Raw genomic sequence first — 18,097 nt, forward strand, 5'->3', positions numbered from 1 at the left:
AAAGTTTTATGTTAGAATTATTGTTGTTTTTGTCTGTATTCAATTATTTAGCTATATTATTTTCTTTTCATAAAAACTTTTTGCCAAGTTTCCTGCGACATGTTCTTCTTGGCAATGATACTTTCCGAAAGCACTTGTAGACTATTATACATTCTGTGCTTGTAGTTAAAAAAAAAAAACAGTCAAGTGCGAGTCGGACTCGTACACGAAGGGTTCCCTACCTCCTTACAAGGTTAAAAACAGTTCAGTATGGTGGTCCCACATTGGCTGTTATAAGGGAAGTTATAAGGTTATAAAACATTAAAGTAAGTTAGTTTTAGTTCTTTTTTTAAGTATTTATTTTAATTATTGTATATATATTATTTGTTTTTTATAAACAAATTTCCTGTGATGTGCACATTGTTATAACAAATTGTAACAAATGTTGTATTTTATTATTTTATCATGTTTTATTAGAAAATGTTATAAAACAAATTGCAAATGCAAAATTGTTATATGGTGTTATACTTGAAACGTTTAATTAACTAAATGTAAACAAACTTCAGCTGCCAGATTTGGTACTTAACTACATTCAAGGATTTTAAACATTTTACTTATTTATCATTGTAATACAAACTAGACTAGTGTATTTCAAGGTTTACCCTTGAAATATGTCGACAATCTTTAATCGAAATATCAGTTAAAAGTCACGTTTCCTATTTTTTCATTTCATCGAATATTCATTATTTCGAATGATTAAAATAAGTACTTTTAAAACACCGATTTTTAATTTCTGGAAATATTATTTAATGGATAGTTTATTTGGCAGAACTACATTTCATTTTATTATATTTCATACTTTTTTCCACCCACGAGCAATAAAATTAAAATAACAACTGTCTGAACGGAACTAAGGCGCCGACACATGCAAGTCGCTCGATGCTCGTTTCCAGCGTCAAATCTGGTCACGTGACATATAGCGATAAAGCTGAAAATGTTGAGCTTTATGGCTGGAAAGTAAACTTCTTCAATTTTAGCAAAAACACTGTTATTATTTTTTCATTCACTCCAATTTCTTTTATTTGTACCACTGCCACGAGTGCTACTAAATGAGATTAAGGAATCAGCTTCCAAGACCAAGCAAGATCATTCCTGCAAGCATCCATCATGTCACTGCTGCTCGACGCGGTGACTCGACGCTACTATTTTGAGTCACTGAAAATTCAAAACACATTCTTATCAGGGTCACGTAATCACGTAACCAGATTTATCGCTGCAAACGAGCGACGAGCGACTGCATGTAACTGCACCTTTTTTTGTTTCTGAACGAACCGAATATGTCAAAATGACAGTGACAGTTAGTAAACATAACCTACGTTCACCCAATTCACCGTCAATTTCGTAGTTAAAAAAACAAATAATTTCCTATAATTGTTCTATTCTAAGTATACTACATATTGTATGATTATGTCACAATGTCGATAGATGCATACTTTTGCTTCTGCTGTTTATCTACAAACGATTTAAAGAATTTATTCTGTGAAAAACCCGAAGCAAATTATGCCGAAATTCTCAGTGATTTGTTTTCGATAAAAGTAAGTAATATAAAGTTTAAGTAAGCTTTTTACCTGCGAAATTATTATAATTTATCATCAGAAATAGCTGAAGTCAAATGCAACCCCGTTTATTATCTAATAAGTGATGTTAAATTAGATACTTCTTATTGTTGCTACTTTGAATAATTAACAAGGGTCGGACAAACGCCCGTCATTTCGAAAACATAACCCTGTTCCGTACAGAAGAGACTTCCTTATATTAATAAAAAATATTATTAGGTATTTAATTTTTATAAATTTATTATACTTACCAAAATTTATATGTTTACAGCAACAAATTTAGTAATGATTGATATTCCGATGTCCATGTTCTGGTTATGGGAAAAATCACTTTCGCCAATCAAAAAGAATGACCATAATTTTTTCCCAAATTTTCACTTGTGAGCCTATAGCGATGTGAATTTAGGACCCATTTATGACTCGAAAAAGTTCATTCACAGTCTACGGACGTCATTGGGGCATATGTAATAAGATTGGGATTTTTGAATTTTTACTTTTCATGTAAAATTGAAAATACAAACTGAAATATAGATGCACAGAAAAAACAGAAAAATAAGACCATCACTGGGAATCGAACCCAGGTCAAGCAAGGCAAGGTCAGGCATATGTAATAGTTGACATTGGTATATTATTCTTCCAATGTGCTTCTGGCGCGGCGTTAATTTTTTCTGTATTTCTTTTACGGTAACATAATCAGGATTTCTATTTAAAATTGCTTGAAACTTTGACATGAGTCTAAGACTCTCAGGTATATTTTGTAAAACAGTATGTATGTCCTTTACAATTTTAAGTGAATCCTTTATCTGTAACTTTGTGCTTTGTAATTCAAGAATTCTTTTTGATTGGTGAAAGTGATTTTTTCCCATAACCGAAACATGGACATTGGAATGTCAATCATTACTAAATTTGTCGCTGTAATTATATAAATTTTGGTAAGTATAATAAATTTATAAAAATTAAATACCTAATAATATTTTTTATTAATATTAGGAAGTCTCTTCTTACTGTACGGAACAGGGTTATGTTTTCAAAATGACGGGCGTATTTCCGACCCTTGATAATTAAGTCTAAGTACTTATCAAACTCGACCAATTGACCAATGAAACTGAGCCTTCAGCTTGCGTTCGTGCGTGTGTACCCTTTTTCTGTATTCCTTTTATTTGGTGTACAATAAAGTCATTGTATGTAGCAACTTTAAACCAAAGCATATTAACTCAATTTCAGCCTGTACAAGAAGACTATGAATACGATAGCTATGTGTGCGAGGAGTGCGCCGAGCGCCTGGAGGATGCACTCAAGTTCAAACGCCAAGTGCATAACACGCTGCATGCGCTACAGGTCAATGGCTGTGAGTACCACAGATGTCATTAAGCTTGAGAAGCTATTTAAAAACAATGATTTTATTTTCTTTATAAATCTTGGAGACCATGGTCTAATGGTTTGACCTCCCATCTGAACCTATAAACGTCCCTGCTAGCCACAGCCCACCTCTGAGAACAAGAGGGCTTGGGCCATAGTTCCCACGCGGGCCCAGTGCGGATTGGGAACTTCACACGCACCATTGAATTGCTTCGCAGGTTAGTGCAGGTTTCCTCACGATGTTTTCCTTCACCGCAAAGCTCGTGGTAATTTTCAAATGTAATTTCGGACATGAAACTGAGTTGCGAGCCGTTGTTTGAACCCATGACTCTGCTTCAGAGGCGATAGGTCAAACCACTAGGCCACCACGGCTTCATGGTTTGACCTATTTAATAAAAATTTTGCAATGAGGGCTATCGCGTATGAATTCGCCACTAGAGGCGCTAGTGTAGCGTGAGGTCTCCGAAATGCCATATCTCATAGTGTTTGGGTGAGCTACGCGGGTTTATTTATAGTTAAATAATTTTGTGAATATTTTGCAATATCTGAAATTAATTATGGCAAATATGCGTTCCGGGGCAATGAATGTCTGTGTTTTGAGACAGTTTTGTCTTTCGGAAACCTTTGTCCTCCCTTTTTTCCGAACAAAACGGGGACTATGCAACACTGTGGTTGCGCGATATTTTTATGGTACGGTTTTAAGGTGTATTAAATATGATTTTAATCTAAACTTTGTTTCACGCCCGTAATAACAGACTTTGAAAGCCATACTTAAAAACCTCACGCAACAGTGCCCCATCTAGTGAGACAAAAAACGATAGCCCTCATTGCAATGACACAAGATCTCAAGTAATATTAAATGATACTTCTCTTTTACAGTAATAAAAATGAATGAAACCGACAAATGCACACTTATATCAAAAGTATTAACAGAGTACACATCGGACTTGGATGAGAAATACAAAGAGGACAAAATGGCAGATACAAAATTAAATGTTAATGTCAAAGAAGGTACGAATAAATTGTATTTTATATTACAGACTGAATTAGGACTAGCTTATGGCTTATTACCTAGGCCTGGAAGCAGGCAATAGAGAATGTGAAGGGTTTTTTATTTGTTACTAGACGTTACCTCGTTAATAATCGGTTCAGCAGTTTAGACGTGATGGAGTAACAAAATAAACAAACAGACTTACAAACTTTCGCATTTATAATATGAGTGGGATTTAAATATATCTTCATTTTGTAACCTAGTTACTTTTTTTTGCATGTTGTTTTATGTTTTTTTTGTATAATTTTGAATTTTACAGTGCATTAGTTTTATTATTGTACACGTGTCTTTTGTCTGGTTTTGTGTTCTGTTTGTTTTCATTATTGTTATTATTTTATCTAAATTATATTACTTTCTGTTTGTTTCTTTTTAGATTTACTTTTTTGAATTTATGTCGCCTTCCGTGAAGTCGCCAAGCGGTCACAGCGGAAGACCAGCGTTGGCCTCTACGGCCAGCACTATGCTGAGCTGAGACCGTTCCGCGATTTCGCAAATACTTTCATATATATTTACTTTATACTTGTTTATTTTGTGTTTATGTAATTTGCGAAATGCGAATAAACGTTTTCTATTCTATTCTATTCTAACTGCAATGCTGTAATTTTTATTATAATTAATAAATAAGTAAATAAATACATTGTTTGATAAACCATTTTAAATATCTTAAAACACAGCAAAGGCTTTTTTTAATGGTCTATTATAAGCCACAACAAGAACCATAGAAAATCCATTACTGCCATCGACATCTATGTATAGACTGCATGTTTCTTATCTAAACGGTGCACAAAATTAGTTCACAGCGCGTATTTGTGAACCTTTCACTATAGTTTGTTGACGTCCGTGAAACGGGTTGTGTCAAAGTAATATTGATGATTGATGCGCGCGTTTTGTTCCAAACAGCCAGTCTATTGCCGTAAGGTACATAGATGTCAATGATTACTGCATTAAAAACATCTATAAAAACACATCTATTCCGTTTTACAGATATTAAATACCCCGACAGCATAAAGCTAGAGCAGGACGCAAAATTAACTATCATATTGGAGCCGGAGAAACGTATAACTGTGCCTCGGAAGAAGAAGAGAGAGACAGCAGTGAAGAGCGAGATGCAGTATGAAGTGACGAAGGATTTCAAGTGTACAGTGTGCGCTGTTGTGTTACCTAATGTGTATGTGTATCACACACACATGAACAGACACTTCCCTAATCATATATGTGAGACTTGTGGTAAAGGTGAGCAATTATATGATATCACTAGTTTTTACCCGCGACTGTCTGCTTAGAATGTGTTTATCGCTATCCCACATATGCCGATGTCACACATTATGTTGTGAGCTATGATGCTACCGACATACAGTACCAGACACAGAGAGACACAGACACGCACACACACGCCCGCCCGCACACGCTGACATGACCCCTCTTTTGTGTCTGGGTTATAAAATAAAATAGTCAAATGTCATATTTCTAGGTAGGTATTTACATTCGGCAGTTGTCCTTACAATATTTGAATTTTAAAAACAAAGTTCCAATGGGAATGGAACCCTATCCCCCTACCCTACCCTACCCTACCCCTACCCTATCGCGCGTATTAACGGTGGCGTAGCGGTGTAGCACGCGGCACGGAATGCCGAGGACCTGGGTTCGATTCCCAGCGCTGGTCTTATTTTTCTGGTTTTTCTGTGCATCTATATTTCAGTTTGTATTTTCGATATGGGTTTTACGGGATGACCGTAAAAGTAACAAAAATTTGGAATTGAAATAAAAAATACAAAAAGATTCCAAACACCAATTCCAAAAAATTATAAAAAATGATGCCCTGTTGGGGCGTGGCAATTTTAAAATTAATTACATTAATTAACTTATACATAACATATTATGCTATTTTAACCTCATGTAATTTTTAGGAAGAGGTTTAAGGAACACTTATAAATTAACTTTATGTAAGGTATCTAAATAAACTACTTATACATTTATCTAGAAATAACATAAACTTAGGACTTATGTGGTATCACAGAATGAATAGATAATTACAGTTAAAAACAGAAGGTTAGTTAAAGGTCTTAAATTATGTTAGGGCATATATAACGTTTTAAACTTTCGTGATTCTCACTCATAGTCAAGGGCATATGTACTCAACCTGCAAGCAGGTGTGCAAACGATAGCAGAAATTTATCCGGAAATCGAGTAAGTCTACTTTTGAAATATTTTATATTTTCTAATTTAATTTCATTTGGCAAGTTATTGTAGGCGTTTACATATTATAACAATTTTTTCTCATAAATATAGGTATGACTAGGAGGTTGACATAACAAATTCTTATATTGAGTTCTCTTATGACGTGCAGTAGACTCGTTACGAAGAGAAAAATAGGTGGGATTTTTTACTAGAATATATGCTTCCCTTATATAGAGACAGGGGAGTGGGAGCAAGCCAAATTTTTTAAATAAATGTTTGCAGCTGTCAGTAGACTTAGCATACGAACGCACTTTGTTCACTACTACATTATCCAACTGTATCCACTACTACATTAACGCAAATAAATATTCTTATTCTTATTCTTTATTATTATTAGGGTTCCTTACGAAGAAGAGGTTAAAGAGACACATGCCGTCTCACATCAAAGGTCCTTTCACCTGCAAGGAGTGCGATACTGAGTTCCGAAACTATAACACACTAAATTCACACAGGTGGGTAAAATGTATTTTTCTATATGATAGGAGGAAAACGAGCTGGCGGGTCCTGATGGAAAGCAATCACAGCCGCCCATGGACATCCTTAACATAAGCTGAGTTATGGATGCGTTGCCGGCCCTTTGTCGAGTGAGTAGGCTCGTTTTTGAAGATCCCCAAGTTATCCGAATGGTGTGTGGTGGTGTGTTGATTGCTGAGTTGTATTTACCCGACTGCCCGAAGGAAGATTATGTGTTTCGATTGTGTATATATGTATGTAAACTCTTTATTGTACAAAATAAGTAATAAACACAATTGACAGACATAAAACTTTTCAAGTGTAAAAAAAAGGTATAAAGAAACAAAAAAAAATACACACATACACCATTAAACAAAACCAGAATCACTAAGTTTATTTATTGACAGACATTGAGATATGTATGTTCAAAGGCAAACTTATCCCTTTAAGGGATCTCTACCAGTCAACCTTCGAGTGGATGAGAGGAGCATTCAGTTAGGGACAGACGAAAATTCCAAAAAGTCAGTCAATCCATACTTCCATATATATACTTATATACTATAATATTATAAGTGAGAGTGTGTGTTTGTGTGTATGTTTGTCCGTCTTTCACGCCGTAACGGAGCGAAGGATCGACGTAATTTTTGGCATGCAGATAGTTTATGGGCCCGAGAGTGACATAGGCTACTTTTTATCCCGGAAAAATGCACAGTTCCCGAGGGAGCAGCGCGCGATGTTATTTTGTGTTTTTGTGCGTTAAAATGCCGAAGATTATCCATAGCCTTGGAAGGAAAATAATTCACATGTATAAAAGTATTTTTCATTGAAAAAGTCCGAGGGATTAGAAAATATTCCTTTAAATAACATCACCGACACTGTTGTCAATATGACTGGTAGGTATCGTATAGTAAGTGTAAAGAATGTTGCATTCTAAAACGTAGAAGTGCTGCCCTCGCGTCAGGTTTTTTATATTCCTAGTCAGCCTATACGTTCAACTTAGCTATCTGGTCATCAAAAATACTTAAGATAGTAATATCTAGACATGGGGATCTTTAGATGATTTTTGTGTACAGGCAGCGCAAACACAAATCCATCGAGCTGTACGCTTGCCCGTACTGTCCGGCACGTTTCGGCACACTCACGCGTCGTGCGCGCCACCTCGCGGACACGCACGACGCGCGCGCGCCGCATCGCTGCCACATCTGCCACAAACGGTTCCTACTGGCCGGTGAGTGGAGGGGAGGAGTGTACGACACGCGCGGGCCACATCGCAGACACAAGACGCGCGCCACATCGCTGCCACATCTGCCACAAACGGTTCCTACTGGCCGGTGAGTGGAGGGGAGGAGTGTACGACACGCGCGGGCCACATCGCAGACACAAGACGCGCGCCACATCGCTGCCACATCTGCCACGAACGGTTCCTACTGGACGGTGAGTGGAGGGAGGGAGTGTACGACACGCGCGGGCCACATCGCAGACACAAGACGCGCGCCACATCGCTGCCACATCTGCCACAAACGGTTCCTACTGGCCGGTGAGTGGAGGGGAGGAGTGTACGACACGCGCGGGCCACATCGCAGACACAAGACGCGCGCCACATCGCCACAAACGGTTCCTACTGGCCGGTGAGTGGAGGGGAGGGAGTGTACGACACGCGCGGGCCACAGCGCAGACACAAGACGCGCGCCACATCGCTGCCATATCTGCCACAAACGGTTCCTACTGGCCGGTGAGTGGAGGGGAGGGAGTGTACGACACGCGCGGGCCACCCCACAGACACAAGACGCGCGCCACATCGCTGCCACATCTGCCACGAACGGTTTCTACTGGTCGGTGAGTGGAGGGGAGGAGTGTACGACACGCGCGGGCCACACCACAGACACAAGACGCGCGCCACATCGCTGCCGCATCTGCCACGAACGGTTTCTACTGGACGGTGAGTGGAGGGAGGGAGTGTACGACACGCGCGGGCCACATCGCAGACACAAGACGCGCGCCACATCGCTGCCACATCTGCCACGAACGGTTCCTACTGGACGGTGAGTGGAGGGGAGGGAGTGTACGACACGCGCGGGCCACATCGCAGACACAAGACGCGCGCCACATCGCCACAAACGGTTCCTACTGGCTAGGGCTGGTTTACATTTACGGATTGTTATTGTGCTGTTAGTCATTAAATAACATAACACCATTCAACAGTCCGTTAATCTTTTCAAATTCAAATCATTTGTTCAGTAAATAGGCCGCAATGGGCACTTTTACACGTCATTTTTTAAACTACCAGCGCTTTCGGAAAGACCATCATTGCCAAGAAGAATGCGCCGCAAGAAAACTTGGCAGTCATATTTTTCAAAAAAAAAATTACAAATAAAATACGTAGAAACTACAGTATACAATTAAAGAAAAAAATATACAAAATAATTATAATAATAATACAGGGATGTATGGGGTCGCTTAGTTACAAAACTAAACACTAGCTATACGTTCAGAGGATATAATAAAATAAATTAAAACTGTAATCAATAATCACATAATAAACTGTAATAAATATAGTTTAATTTGTCATTCTTCCAGGTAATCTGTCAACTCATCTCCGCAACAAGCACCTCAAAGTGAAGCGTCACTTCTGCGTGGAGTGCGGCGCAGGCTTCTACCAGAAACAGGAGCTGCGCGGGCACGTCGCGGCTCACACTGGACGGAAAGAGTTCCAATGCGCGCTGTGCCCCAAGAGGTGGGTGTTGGATGTATAGGTAGCGAGCAGTGGATGGTGTACACGGATATATGTAGTTCCAGTGCGTGCTCGTCTTGTAAGGTCAATTTGCCGGAATAATTATTTCATAGTAGCAAAATTTCCATTCGCATTTTTAGGGTTCCGTACCCAAAGAAGGCTCCACAGAAAACCAGCGCTACTGCACATAATGTGCGCAACACATGCTGAGTGGAGACCAGTTTTGTCACCAAGTAACATAGTTTTAGTGCTAGTTTTAGTCTTAGTTTTAGGTGGTACTTATGGAGCCAAAATAAATCTTTCTTTCTTTCTTTCAAAGGGTAAAAACGGAAACCCTATTACTAAAACTTCGCTGTCCGTCTGTCACCAGGCTGTATCTCATGAACTGTGATAGTTGGACAGTTGAAATTTTCACAGAGTATGTATGACTGTGACCGCTATAACGACAAATACTAAAATGAGGATAAAATTAATATTTAATGGGGCTCCCTTCCAACAAACGTGTTTTTTTTGCCGTTTTTAGGGTTCCGGAGCCAAAATGGCAAAAACGGAACTCTTATAGTTTCGCCATGTCTGTCTGTCTGTCCGTCCGTCGACGGCTTTGCTCAGGGACTATCAATGCTAAAAATGTGTAATTTTGCACGGATATATATGTAAACAATGCCGACAATGGTACAATAACAAACTAAAAAAAATGATTTTTTAGGGTACCTCCCATAGACGTAAAGTGGGGGTGATTTTTTTTCTCATCCAACCCTATTGTGTGGGGTATCGTTGGATAGGTATTTTAAAACCATTAGGGTTTGCTAAGACGAATTTTCGATTCATTGATGTTTTTGCAAAATATTCAACTTTAAAGTGCAAATTTTCAATAAAATCGTGCGTCCCACCCTCCTCTAAAATCTAAGCCGGTGGGTGGAAAAATTTGAAAAAATTCAGGATGGTAGTAAGCATATCAAACTTTCAAGGAAAACTATAACGGCTAAGTTTGCTTGAGAATTATTAGTAGTTTTACTCTTAAATAGCCACCTAAGGTATAAAATACACCTAAACTTTGAAGATTCCGTATAAAATACGAAATCCCAAGAAAAATATTACTTAATTTTTTTCGTAATGGCTACGGAACCCTATTTTGGACGTTTCAAATATTCAAGTAATATTATAAACATTGGCTGCAACAATCCTATTATTTAAGGATTAGTAGGTAGTTAATTAATGAAATGTACGTGTATTTTTTATTGAAATAAAGCTCTTTTTTTTGGTAAATTGACCTAACACGCCACATAGAATAGTCGTACTTGACTACGTAAAATATTTGAATGACCCCTTCTAATTATATTTTTAATTGTTTTTTCCAGTTATCCTCGTAAGAAAGCTCTGGACGTCCACATGCGGACACATCGCGACGACCGCCGCTTCTGCTGCGAACTGTGCGGCAAGAAATTCCTGCAAAAATGCACCTTAATAACGCACGCTAAGACACACAATCGGGCAGACACGCAGAAGGCACCTACGTAAAGGAAATGTGAGTCAAGAGAGCTGAGAGTTGCGTACACTTTGAAAGCCATCATCATATCAACCACGTCCACTGTTGTACATAGGCCTCAAGACCAGTTGCTTCGGTTGGAAGCGGCCTGCATCCATGAACCCGCGGCTTTAACCAGGCCAGCCGTCCATCTCGTTGGACGTCCTACGCTTGCCGATCTTCGGTCTCCATTCGAATTTATTGGCCCCAACGACCATCTGTTGTTCGTAATAGCCTACACATTTAAAAGCCAACAAAAAACTAATTTGTGCTTCAACGAGCTGTTCTGTCTGCGAAGAATTCATTTATCGCTATCCCGCAGGAACTATGCAATTTACGGGATAAAAACTATACGATGTCCTTCCTAGGGTCTCGAACTATCTCCGTACCAAATTTCATCTCAATGAGGGCTATCGCGTATGAATTCGCCACTAGAGGCGCTAGTGTAGCGTGAGGTCTCCGAAATGTCAAATCTCATAGTATTTGGGTGAGCAACGCGGGTTTATTTATAATTAGAATAATTCTGTGAATATTTTGCAATACCTGAAATTAATTATGGCAAATATGCGTTCCGGGGCAATTAATGTCTGTGTTTTTGTCTTTCGGAAACCTTTGTCCTCCCTTTTTTCCGAACAAAACGGGAACTATGCAACACTGTGGCATGCTCGATATTTTCATGGTACGGTTTTGAGGTGTATTAAATATGGTTTTAATCTAAACTTTGTTTTCACGCCCGTAATAACAGACTTTGAAAGCCATACTTAAAAACCTCACGCAACAGTGCGCCATCTGGTGAGACAAAAAACGATAGCCCTCATTGGTTCAGCGGTTTAAGCGTGAAGAGGGAACAAACGGACTTAAGTACTTTCGCATTTTAAATATTGGTAAGTGGTTTGATTTATAAATTAAGTTTTTGTTACAAATGTAATTTTTAATTCAAGCTTCGTTTGCTGACTGTACTTTTTTGACATTGTCATCTAAACTACATTTTCGTACCAAATTTCAAGTCGATCCCATTAACCGTTGAGGAGTTACGTCCTGCAGAGACGATCCTGGCCGGACTATTGTATTGTTACCGGATTTACATAAGTATATGTGTATGTCAAATTTCAAGTCAATCCGACCACAGGAAGTGGGACAAAATTCAAAAGTCTCCTAGATTTGATCCAAATATGTTTATTGCAAGCTAAATAAAAGCTTGTAATAAATAAATAGTCAAATGCCGTATTATGTGCCTTGTTTGACATCCTAAAATTCTTGTGTAAAGGTATATATCAAATTCTGTTTTTACATTAAATAAAATAACTTGAAATTTTAACTTTTTTTTATTATTAAAAAACAACATGCACGATTCATAATATACTTATATTTCCAAACCCTTCTGTATAAGCACTATTTAGAACACAAATCGACGAGACACTCAAGTGTTTACGTTTTTTATATTATTATGTATGTATGTCAAGACTTATGTTATGTCAAGGTCACGAATATAAGTACGTTACCATAACGTCAAAAATATATATACAGGTGGACCACAAATATAAGTTACATCAATGATTGTTATGCATTAGATATTAGGGATTATGTACATTATGGCACTCAACAATTATGGCATGTGATATTAGGGCAAATGTACAAAGGAAATTATAAGTAATAAAGGGACATCGACAATCTTTGTTCGCGTAAACGAGTGCTGACATCCGAATGTAAACACCAGTACCCTTAGTGTAAGTTTTCGGTTGCGAAATACGTCTCGATCGCGTTCGGGTTAAAATCACAATTTGTATGGAAACACGAATATCGCAAACGTTCCGCTAGAGGCGCTGTTCGTGTTTGCATACAAATTTAGATTTTAACGCGGACGCGATCGAGACGTATTTTGTAACCGAAAACTTACACTAAGAGCACAGTTCAATAACGACCATGTTACGCAAACCGTAAGGTAAAATATGTAATGACAGGTAAACGACTGACCGACGCATGACGTGTGGCGCGGCGTCGAACAAAATGGCGGTCGCCGCGCGCGCGAACGTTTGACCAATGGCTGCTCAAGATTTTAGCCGCGCAAACGTACTGCTTTATTATTGGCTAAAATGGTATAGCGCTTTCCAAAAAAATGCCCACTGTGCAGATACTTCGTTGTAACTTATATTTTATGGTACAACTGTACACCTTTATGCCACTAACCATTACGTCGATGTATACATTATATTGGACGCTATGGCTGTACAGATATTTACACCCACGTCTGTACTTTGCAATCGTCTCAATAAGACTCTCACACATTCTTAAATCATAAATCACGTATTCACTTCCAACTGTTAAAAAACGCTCACGTGCACTCAACTGCCCTGCAACGCATATGTGCGTTGACAACATTTAAATATGCGTTAAGTTATACAATTATTATATATAATATCAATAGTAAACATTGATAATCCTTAATTAATATTGACTAGTTCGAACAATACTTAGGAATAAATAATTCTAGTATGCCTGTGCTTTTAGGTTGATAACAAATAGAGAACAAATATACAACCGAATCGAAAATCTCCTTTTTACCCGACTGCAAGAAATGGTATTGTTTTTCGCGCGTACCTTGTTTGATAGCTGTGGTTACACAAATCATGTGTCGATAAAGTACCTACGTCACACCAATTTTGACCATTTTTGAAACCTCATAAATTACCCAGTATTCTTAAGGTGCGGCTGCGGCCACATGCAGTCGCTTGTTTGCAGCTATAAACCTGGTCACGTGACCCCATTTTGAATGTGATTTTGAATTTCCCGCAACTCAAAGTAGCGACAAGATGGCTGCTTGCAGGAATGATCTTGGTCTTGGAAGCTGATTTCTTAATCTCATTTAGTAGCAGTCGTGGCAGTGGTACAAATAAAAGAAATTGGAGTGAATAAAAAAATAAACAGTGATTTGCCGAAATTGAAGAGGTATTTTTTTCCAGCGATAAAGCTCGACATTTTCAGCTTCATCGCTATATGTCACGTGACCAGATTTGACGCTGGAAACGAGCGTCGAGCGACTTGCATGTGGCCGCGCCATTATATCGATTCACAAATACCAATAATCGATTACCAACCTAAAAACGCACGCAGCTAAACACACGGATTCAACTCCCCTGTCATATTGATATGAGAACAGGTGACTTTCTGTCCATTGGGCACAGCAATCCTAAACAGCTTCCCTTGGGGCATACAGACGCATACTTTGAACTGCCCTGTACCCTGGAACTCTGTTTTATTGAGGGGCAAAGCTACGGGTAAGTTCCTCACAGGAATATAGACGCCTTCTTTGCCGCTAAGTACAACTGAACCGTTTATGGACTTGAGGTATATATCTTGGTCTGCTGACCAGAATAGCTCCTTGGACTCCATGCGAGTGCCTTCCGAGCCTCGGAGATGGGCTGATGAGTCGGAACGTAGAGTCAGATCTTGGTCGGTCGGGGAGGAGATGCGTTTGGTGGAGATTTGCTGAAAGAAATGATAAAAACCGTTATAAAGTTTAATAGATACTGCATCTTAAGATTTTTGAACCAGGAATCGAGAGTCCAATGGTACAAAAACACCCGCAATTTTAGGACACCGATCAAAAAGCTCAATCGGAAGGATTATTTATTTGCATTTAATCATGTGAATTGGCTATAAAGCTGCCCTTGCATAAGGTCTTAGCCTTTTTACAAACCTCGATAACTCGTGAGTTGAATCGAGTTTAGCTCGACATGTTTCGGGCTAATTCATAGCTCTTCCTCTAAGATTAACACGATTCAGCGGCTGCTGCAACACGCGCACTGCGCGCCACCGCTCTGTGCGACTACCCGACGAAACTAACACCGGCGCCCAACTACCCGCGTTTGCATCGTCATTTTTGTTGTATCTGTCAAATGTAGGGTAGCACACAACGCTTACCCGAGTTCTCAGGTAAAATATCATTTAATACACACATGTTCTTACCTTAGCGTGCAAGTTATTAACACCATCAGGTATATCCATAGTCTGCGACGCCGTGCTAAACACAGTCTCCCCCGACACGGGGTCCAGGAGCTGCAGGGAGCTGACGCCCCGGACGAAGACTCCCGACGTGTTGACGGCTAGCTTGGTCTCGCTGCGGGAGAGCCTGTGATGGTATGATGACAGGGAGTTAGGTACGTATGTCTTCGTCATTTATGACTGTTATTTGAAACAAAAACAAGAACTTGGCAGCTGCAGTGTAATCGAACCGTCGAGGTAATTGGTTGGATTATCATCATCCCAGCCTATATACGTCCCACTCTGGCACAGGCCTCCTTCAGAACAAGAGGGCTTGGGCCGTTTAGTCCACGCGGGCCCAGTGCGGATTGGGAACTTCGCACGCACCATTTGAATCGTTTCGCAGGTTTGTGCAGGTTTCCTCACAATGTTTTCCTTCACCGCAAAGCTCGTGGTAAATTTTCAAATGTAATCCGCACATGAATTTCGAAAACTCGAGGTGCGAGCCGGGTTTGAACCACGACCCTCTGCTTGAGAGGCGATAGGTCAAACCACTAGGCCACCACGGCTTATTCGGTTGGATTTTATGTCTACTCGTAAAAAGAGGGCGAGTTTAACATCGAAGTCTGTCTGTCTCTGGCATCGTAGCTCTCAAACGGATTGACCAATTTCAATACTTTTTTTACGTGGAAACGAGTTTCCTAATGGTGTTTTTTAGCTAGGTATGCTTCATTATCATTATCATTGACTCAGCAGTTTGAGATATTGAACTTGGAAAGGACAATGTCGTGAGGTTTTCAACTATTCTAAGTTCGTTACAATACAATGACACTTTATTGAACATACACCACAATAGTAAGGGCCATATGACACTAGCGATTTGCGGACGAGTTGAAAGCGAGGCGAGCGTGCAGCGAGTTAGCTGCGCATAGCGCCTAAAACGCCATATTGTAGACTCTCGTACAATAATAATAGGGCGTCTTCGACGGTATAAGTAGCTAACTCCTGCGTGCTCGGTGATAATTATTATTAGTATAGTACCTACTACTTGTTGGACATATTATTGACAGACCTGTGTGCCAGAGACTGGTGCCAGTACTAGGTAAGACGTTTCATAATTATTACATCTATAATAGGTATATGCGTCCATCATTGATAGTATATCCTACTAATATGATAAATGTGAAAGTTTGTGAAGATGTTTGGATGTTTGTTACTCAATCACGTCTAAACCGCTAAACCGATTTAGATAAAATTCGGTATACACATAGTTTGAGTCCTGGGGAAGGACATAGGATAGTTTTATCCCGGAAAATTGCATGGTTCCCGCGGGATAGCGATAAACGAATTCTGCGCGGACGGAGTCGCGGGTAACGGCTAGTAGTTATCTATTTGTTTATGACACCTTAGTCACGTTACCTGGTCTGCAAGTTGAACAACACGGAGCCGTTCTCGCTGCTGACGACGACTGGTTCGTCGCGGAACCCTTCCAACAACCCGTCCCGCTTGTACAGGTGCTCGAGCCCCGTTGAACCGAAGAACTTGATGGCGTGTGCTCCGGAAGCAGCTCCATGCTTTCCATGCCTGGGAAAGGTTTTTTTTATTATGAGAGAGACAAACGCGCATGGACGTCTTCTGATGGGACCAGCAGGGCTACTACGAAACTCGAAAGTCGAGTTTCGAGTTTCGTAGTAGCCCTGATGATCATCTATTCATCATCAATCATGAGCCAACAACTCAAAGAGAAATCGGTCTGTTTAAAGAAAGAATAAACACTTTTCTTGGAAGCCCTAAGTAAGACCTGCTACCCTATAGCCCTGCCCTATTTTGATTATCCTATTATTAGTATTCATTTGATGGTGCGGTTACTAGCTGTGTGAGCGAAGACTATAATTTTACTTAAATTGTATCCTGTCCCAGTACAGAATATTTATTTATTTTTATTCTTAAATAAATAATTAAATTGAATTATTATTACAAGTAAGTAATAATAATTCTTATTTTTCCGTTTAGATCATTTGAAGTAGTTCTTGAATACACAGCGACACGTTGGAAAATAGTAGATTGTACAACAAGAGCATAAAACGAGCCGGTACGGCGAGGGAGGATAAACACGTCAAAGGGAAAATGGGTTTTGCTCGAGTTTTACACTGCTTTAAAATGAAATAGCAACAGTGGAAACAATTGTTCACTTTCTATGTACTTTTTATTTTTCATGCATTAATGTATTTTAGTTTTATTGATTTATTTTGATTGATTTGATTGATTTTTAGTTTTATACAAATTAAAAATTATTAAAAAATCTTTTTTGTTTGTGGATGTTAACACCTGATTGCCTTGGTCTTAGACGAAGGTTTTAGTTTATGCACTAGGGCATAAAAATAAATTTATGTCGCCTAAATCCAGCATAAACACGAACTTTACGAACATGAGAAGTGAAAATATAATTTATTTGTTTTTTCATCTATTTAAGAAATAAAAGGTCACTCACCTTGCCCAAGTCTCAAAACAGCCAAAATAGTAAAAGTAAGGATCAGATTCCCGATCGCAAGGACGAAAAGCAGGCAAACCAGCGTCCAAAATGCAATAGTTTTCCGCCCTTTATGCACAGACTTGGTAACATCGTTCCCATTTTTATCAGAATAGTTCTTCATACCACTAACACTTGACTTATTCTGGAAAACTAGGTTTTGGGCGGGCGTTTTAGTAACAAATGCTTTCTCAGCGTGATTCCTCTCTAAAGTACTTTCAGACATAGCGTCGGATAGAGGAGAGACGCCGCGAAGGTTACTCAACATAGCGGCAGTCTGTTTTATTGAAAACACTCGTGAAACAAGAACTTATAAATAGATCCAATGTTTCCTTACGATTGACAATTAAATATCGAGCGAAGATTCTTGGTTCTCATTGGTTTACTTTTCCGCCAATTATCAGTTAGAAGAGTGTTCGGATTCCAGTGTTTAGCCAAGCTCGATTTAAATCGAAAGATCGAATGAAAATAAAATGAAAGATCGGTTAAAATTATGCTTATCTGTGGCATTTTTGATGACATTTGTCAATGCTGACAACTTAAAAAGTGCAGAAAAAAAGGCCGGGAACCTTTGAGAGGGAAAGGCGCGAATTTCTAAAAGAAATATTTATAATTATTAATAATTCTGTATATT

General features: G+C 39.1%; 2 protein-coding genes across 3 annotated transcripts; one reads left to right on the plus strand and one right to left on the minus strand.

Moving 5' to 3' along the window:
* The first annotated feature begins 1,349 nt into the window (after window positions 1-1,349).
* Window positions 1,350-13,057, plus strand: LOC141442657 (uncharacterized). Of its 2 annotated transcripts, XM_074107700.1 has the most exons (9): window positions 1,350-1,574; window positions 2,820-2,943; window positions 3,834-3,965; window positions 4,990-5,238; window positions 6,581-6,695; window positions 7,770-7,924; window positions 9,274-9,430; window positions 10,786-10,952; window positions 11,029-13,057. In XM_074107700.1, exons 1-8 carry the CDS (start codon window positions 1,455-1,457, stop codon window positions 10,943-10,945), a joined length of 1,212 nt encoding a protein of 403 aa, XP_073963801.1. In that variant the 5' UTR covers window positions 1,350-1,454; the 3' UTR covers window positions 10,946-10,952; window positions 11,029-13,057. The 2 variants fall into 2 exon arrangements, with proteins under 2 accessions (XP_073963801.1, XP_073963800.1); XM_074107699.1 differs by having other exon boundaries at window positions 10,786-13,057.
* On the minus strand, window positions 12,263-17,861 carry Scgbeta (sarcoglycan beta; the record flags this gene model as incomplete). The annotated part of the gene is given in 5 exon segments (XM_074107701.1): window positions 12,263-14,438; window positions 14,919-15,081; window positions 16,353-16,485; window positions 16,488-16,517; window positions 17,425-17,861. Coding segments are annotated over 5 exon segments (1,008 nt in total). The 3' UTR covers window positions 12,263-14,063.
* Window positions 17,862-18,097: the final 236 nt, after the last annotated feature.

This window comes from Choristoneura fumiferana, chromosome 26 (assembly GCF_025370935.1).
Source record: "Choristoneura fumiferana chromosome 26, NRCan_CFum_1, whole genome shotgun sequence".
Taxonomy (NCBI): domain Eukaryota; kingdom Metazoa; phylum Arthropoda; class Insecta; order Lepidoptera; family Tortricidae; genus Choristoneura; species Choristoneura fumiferana.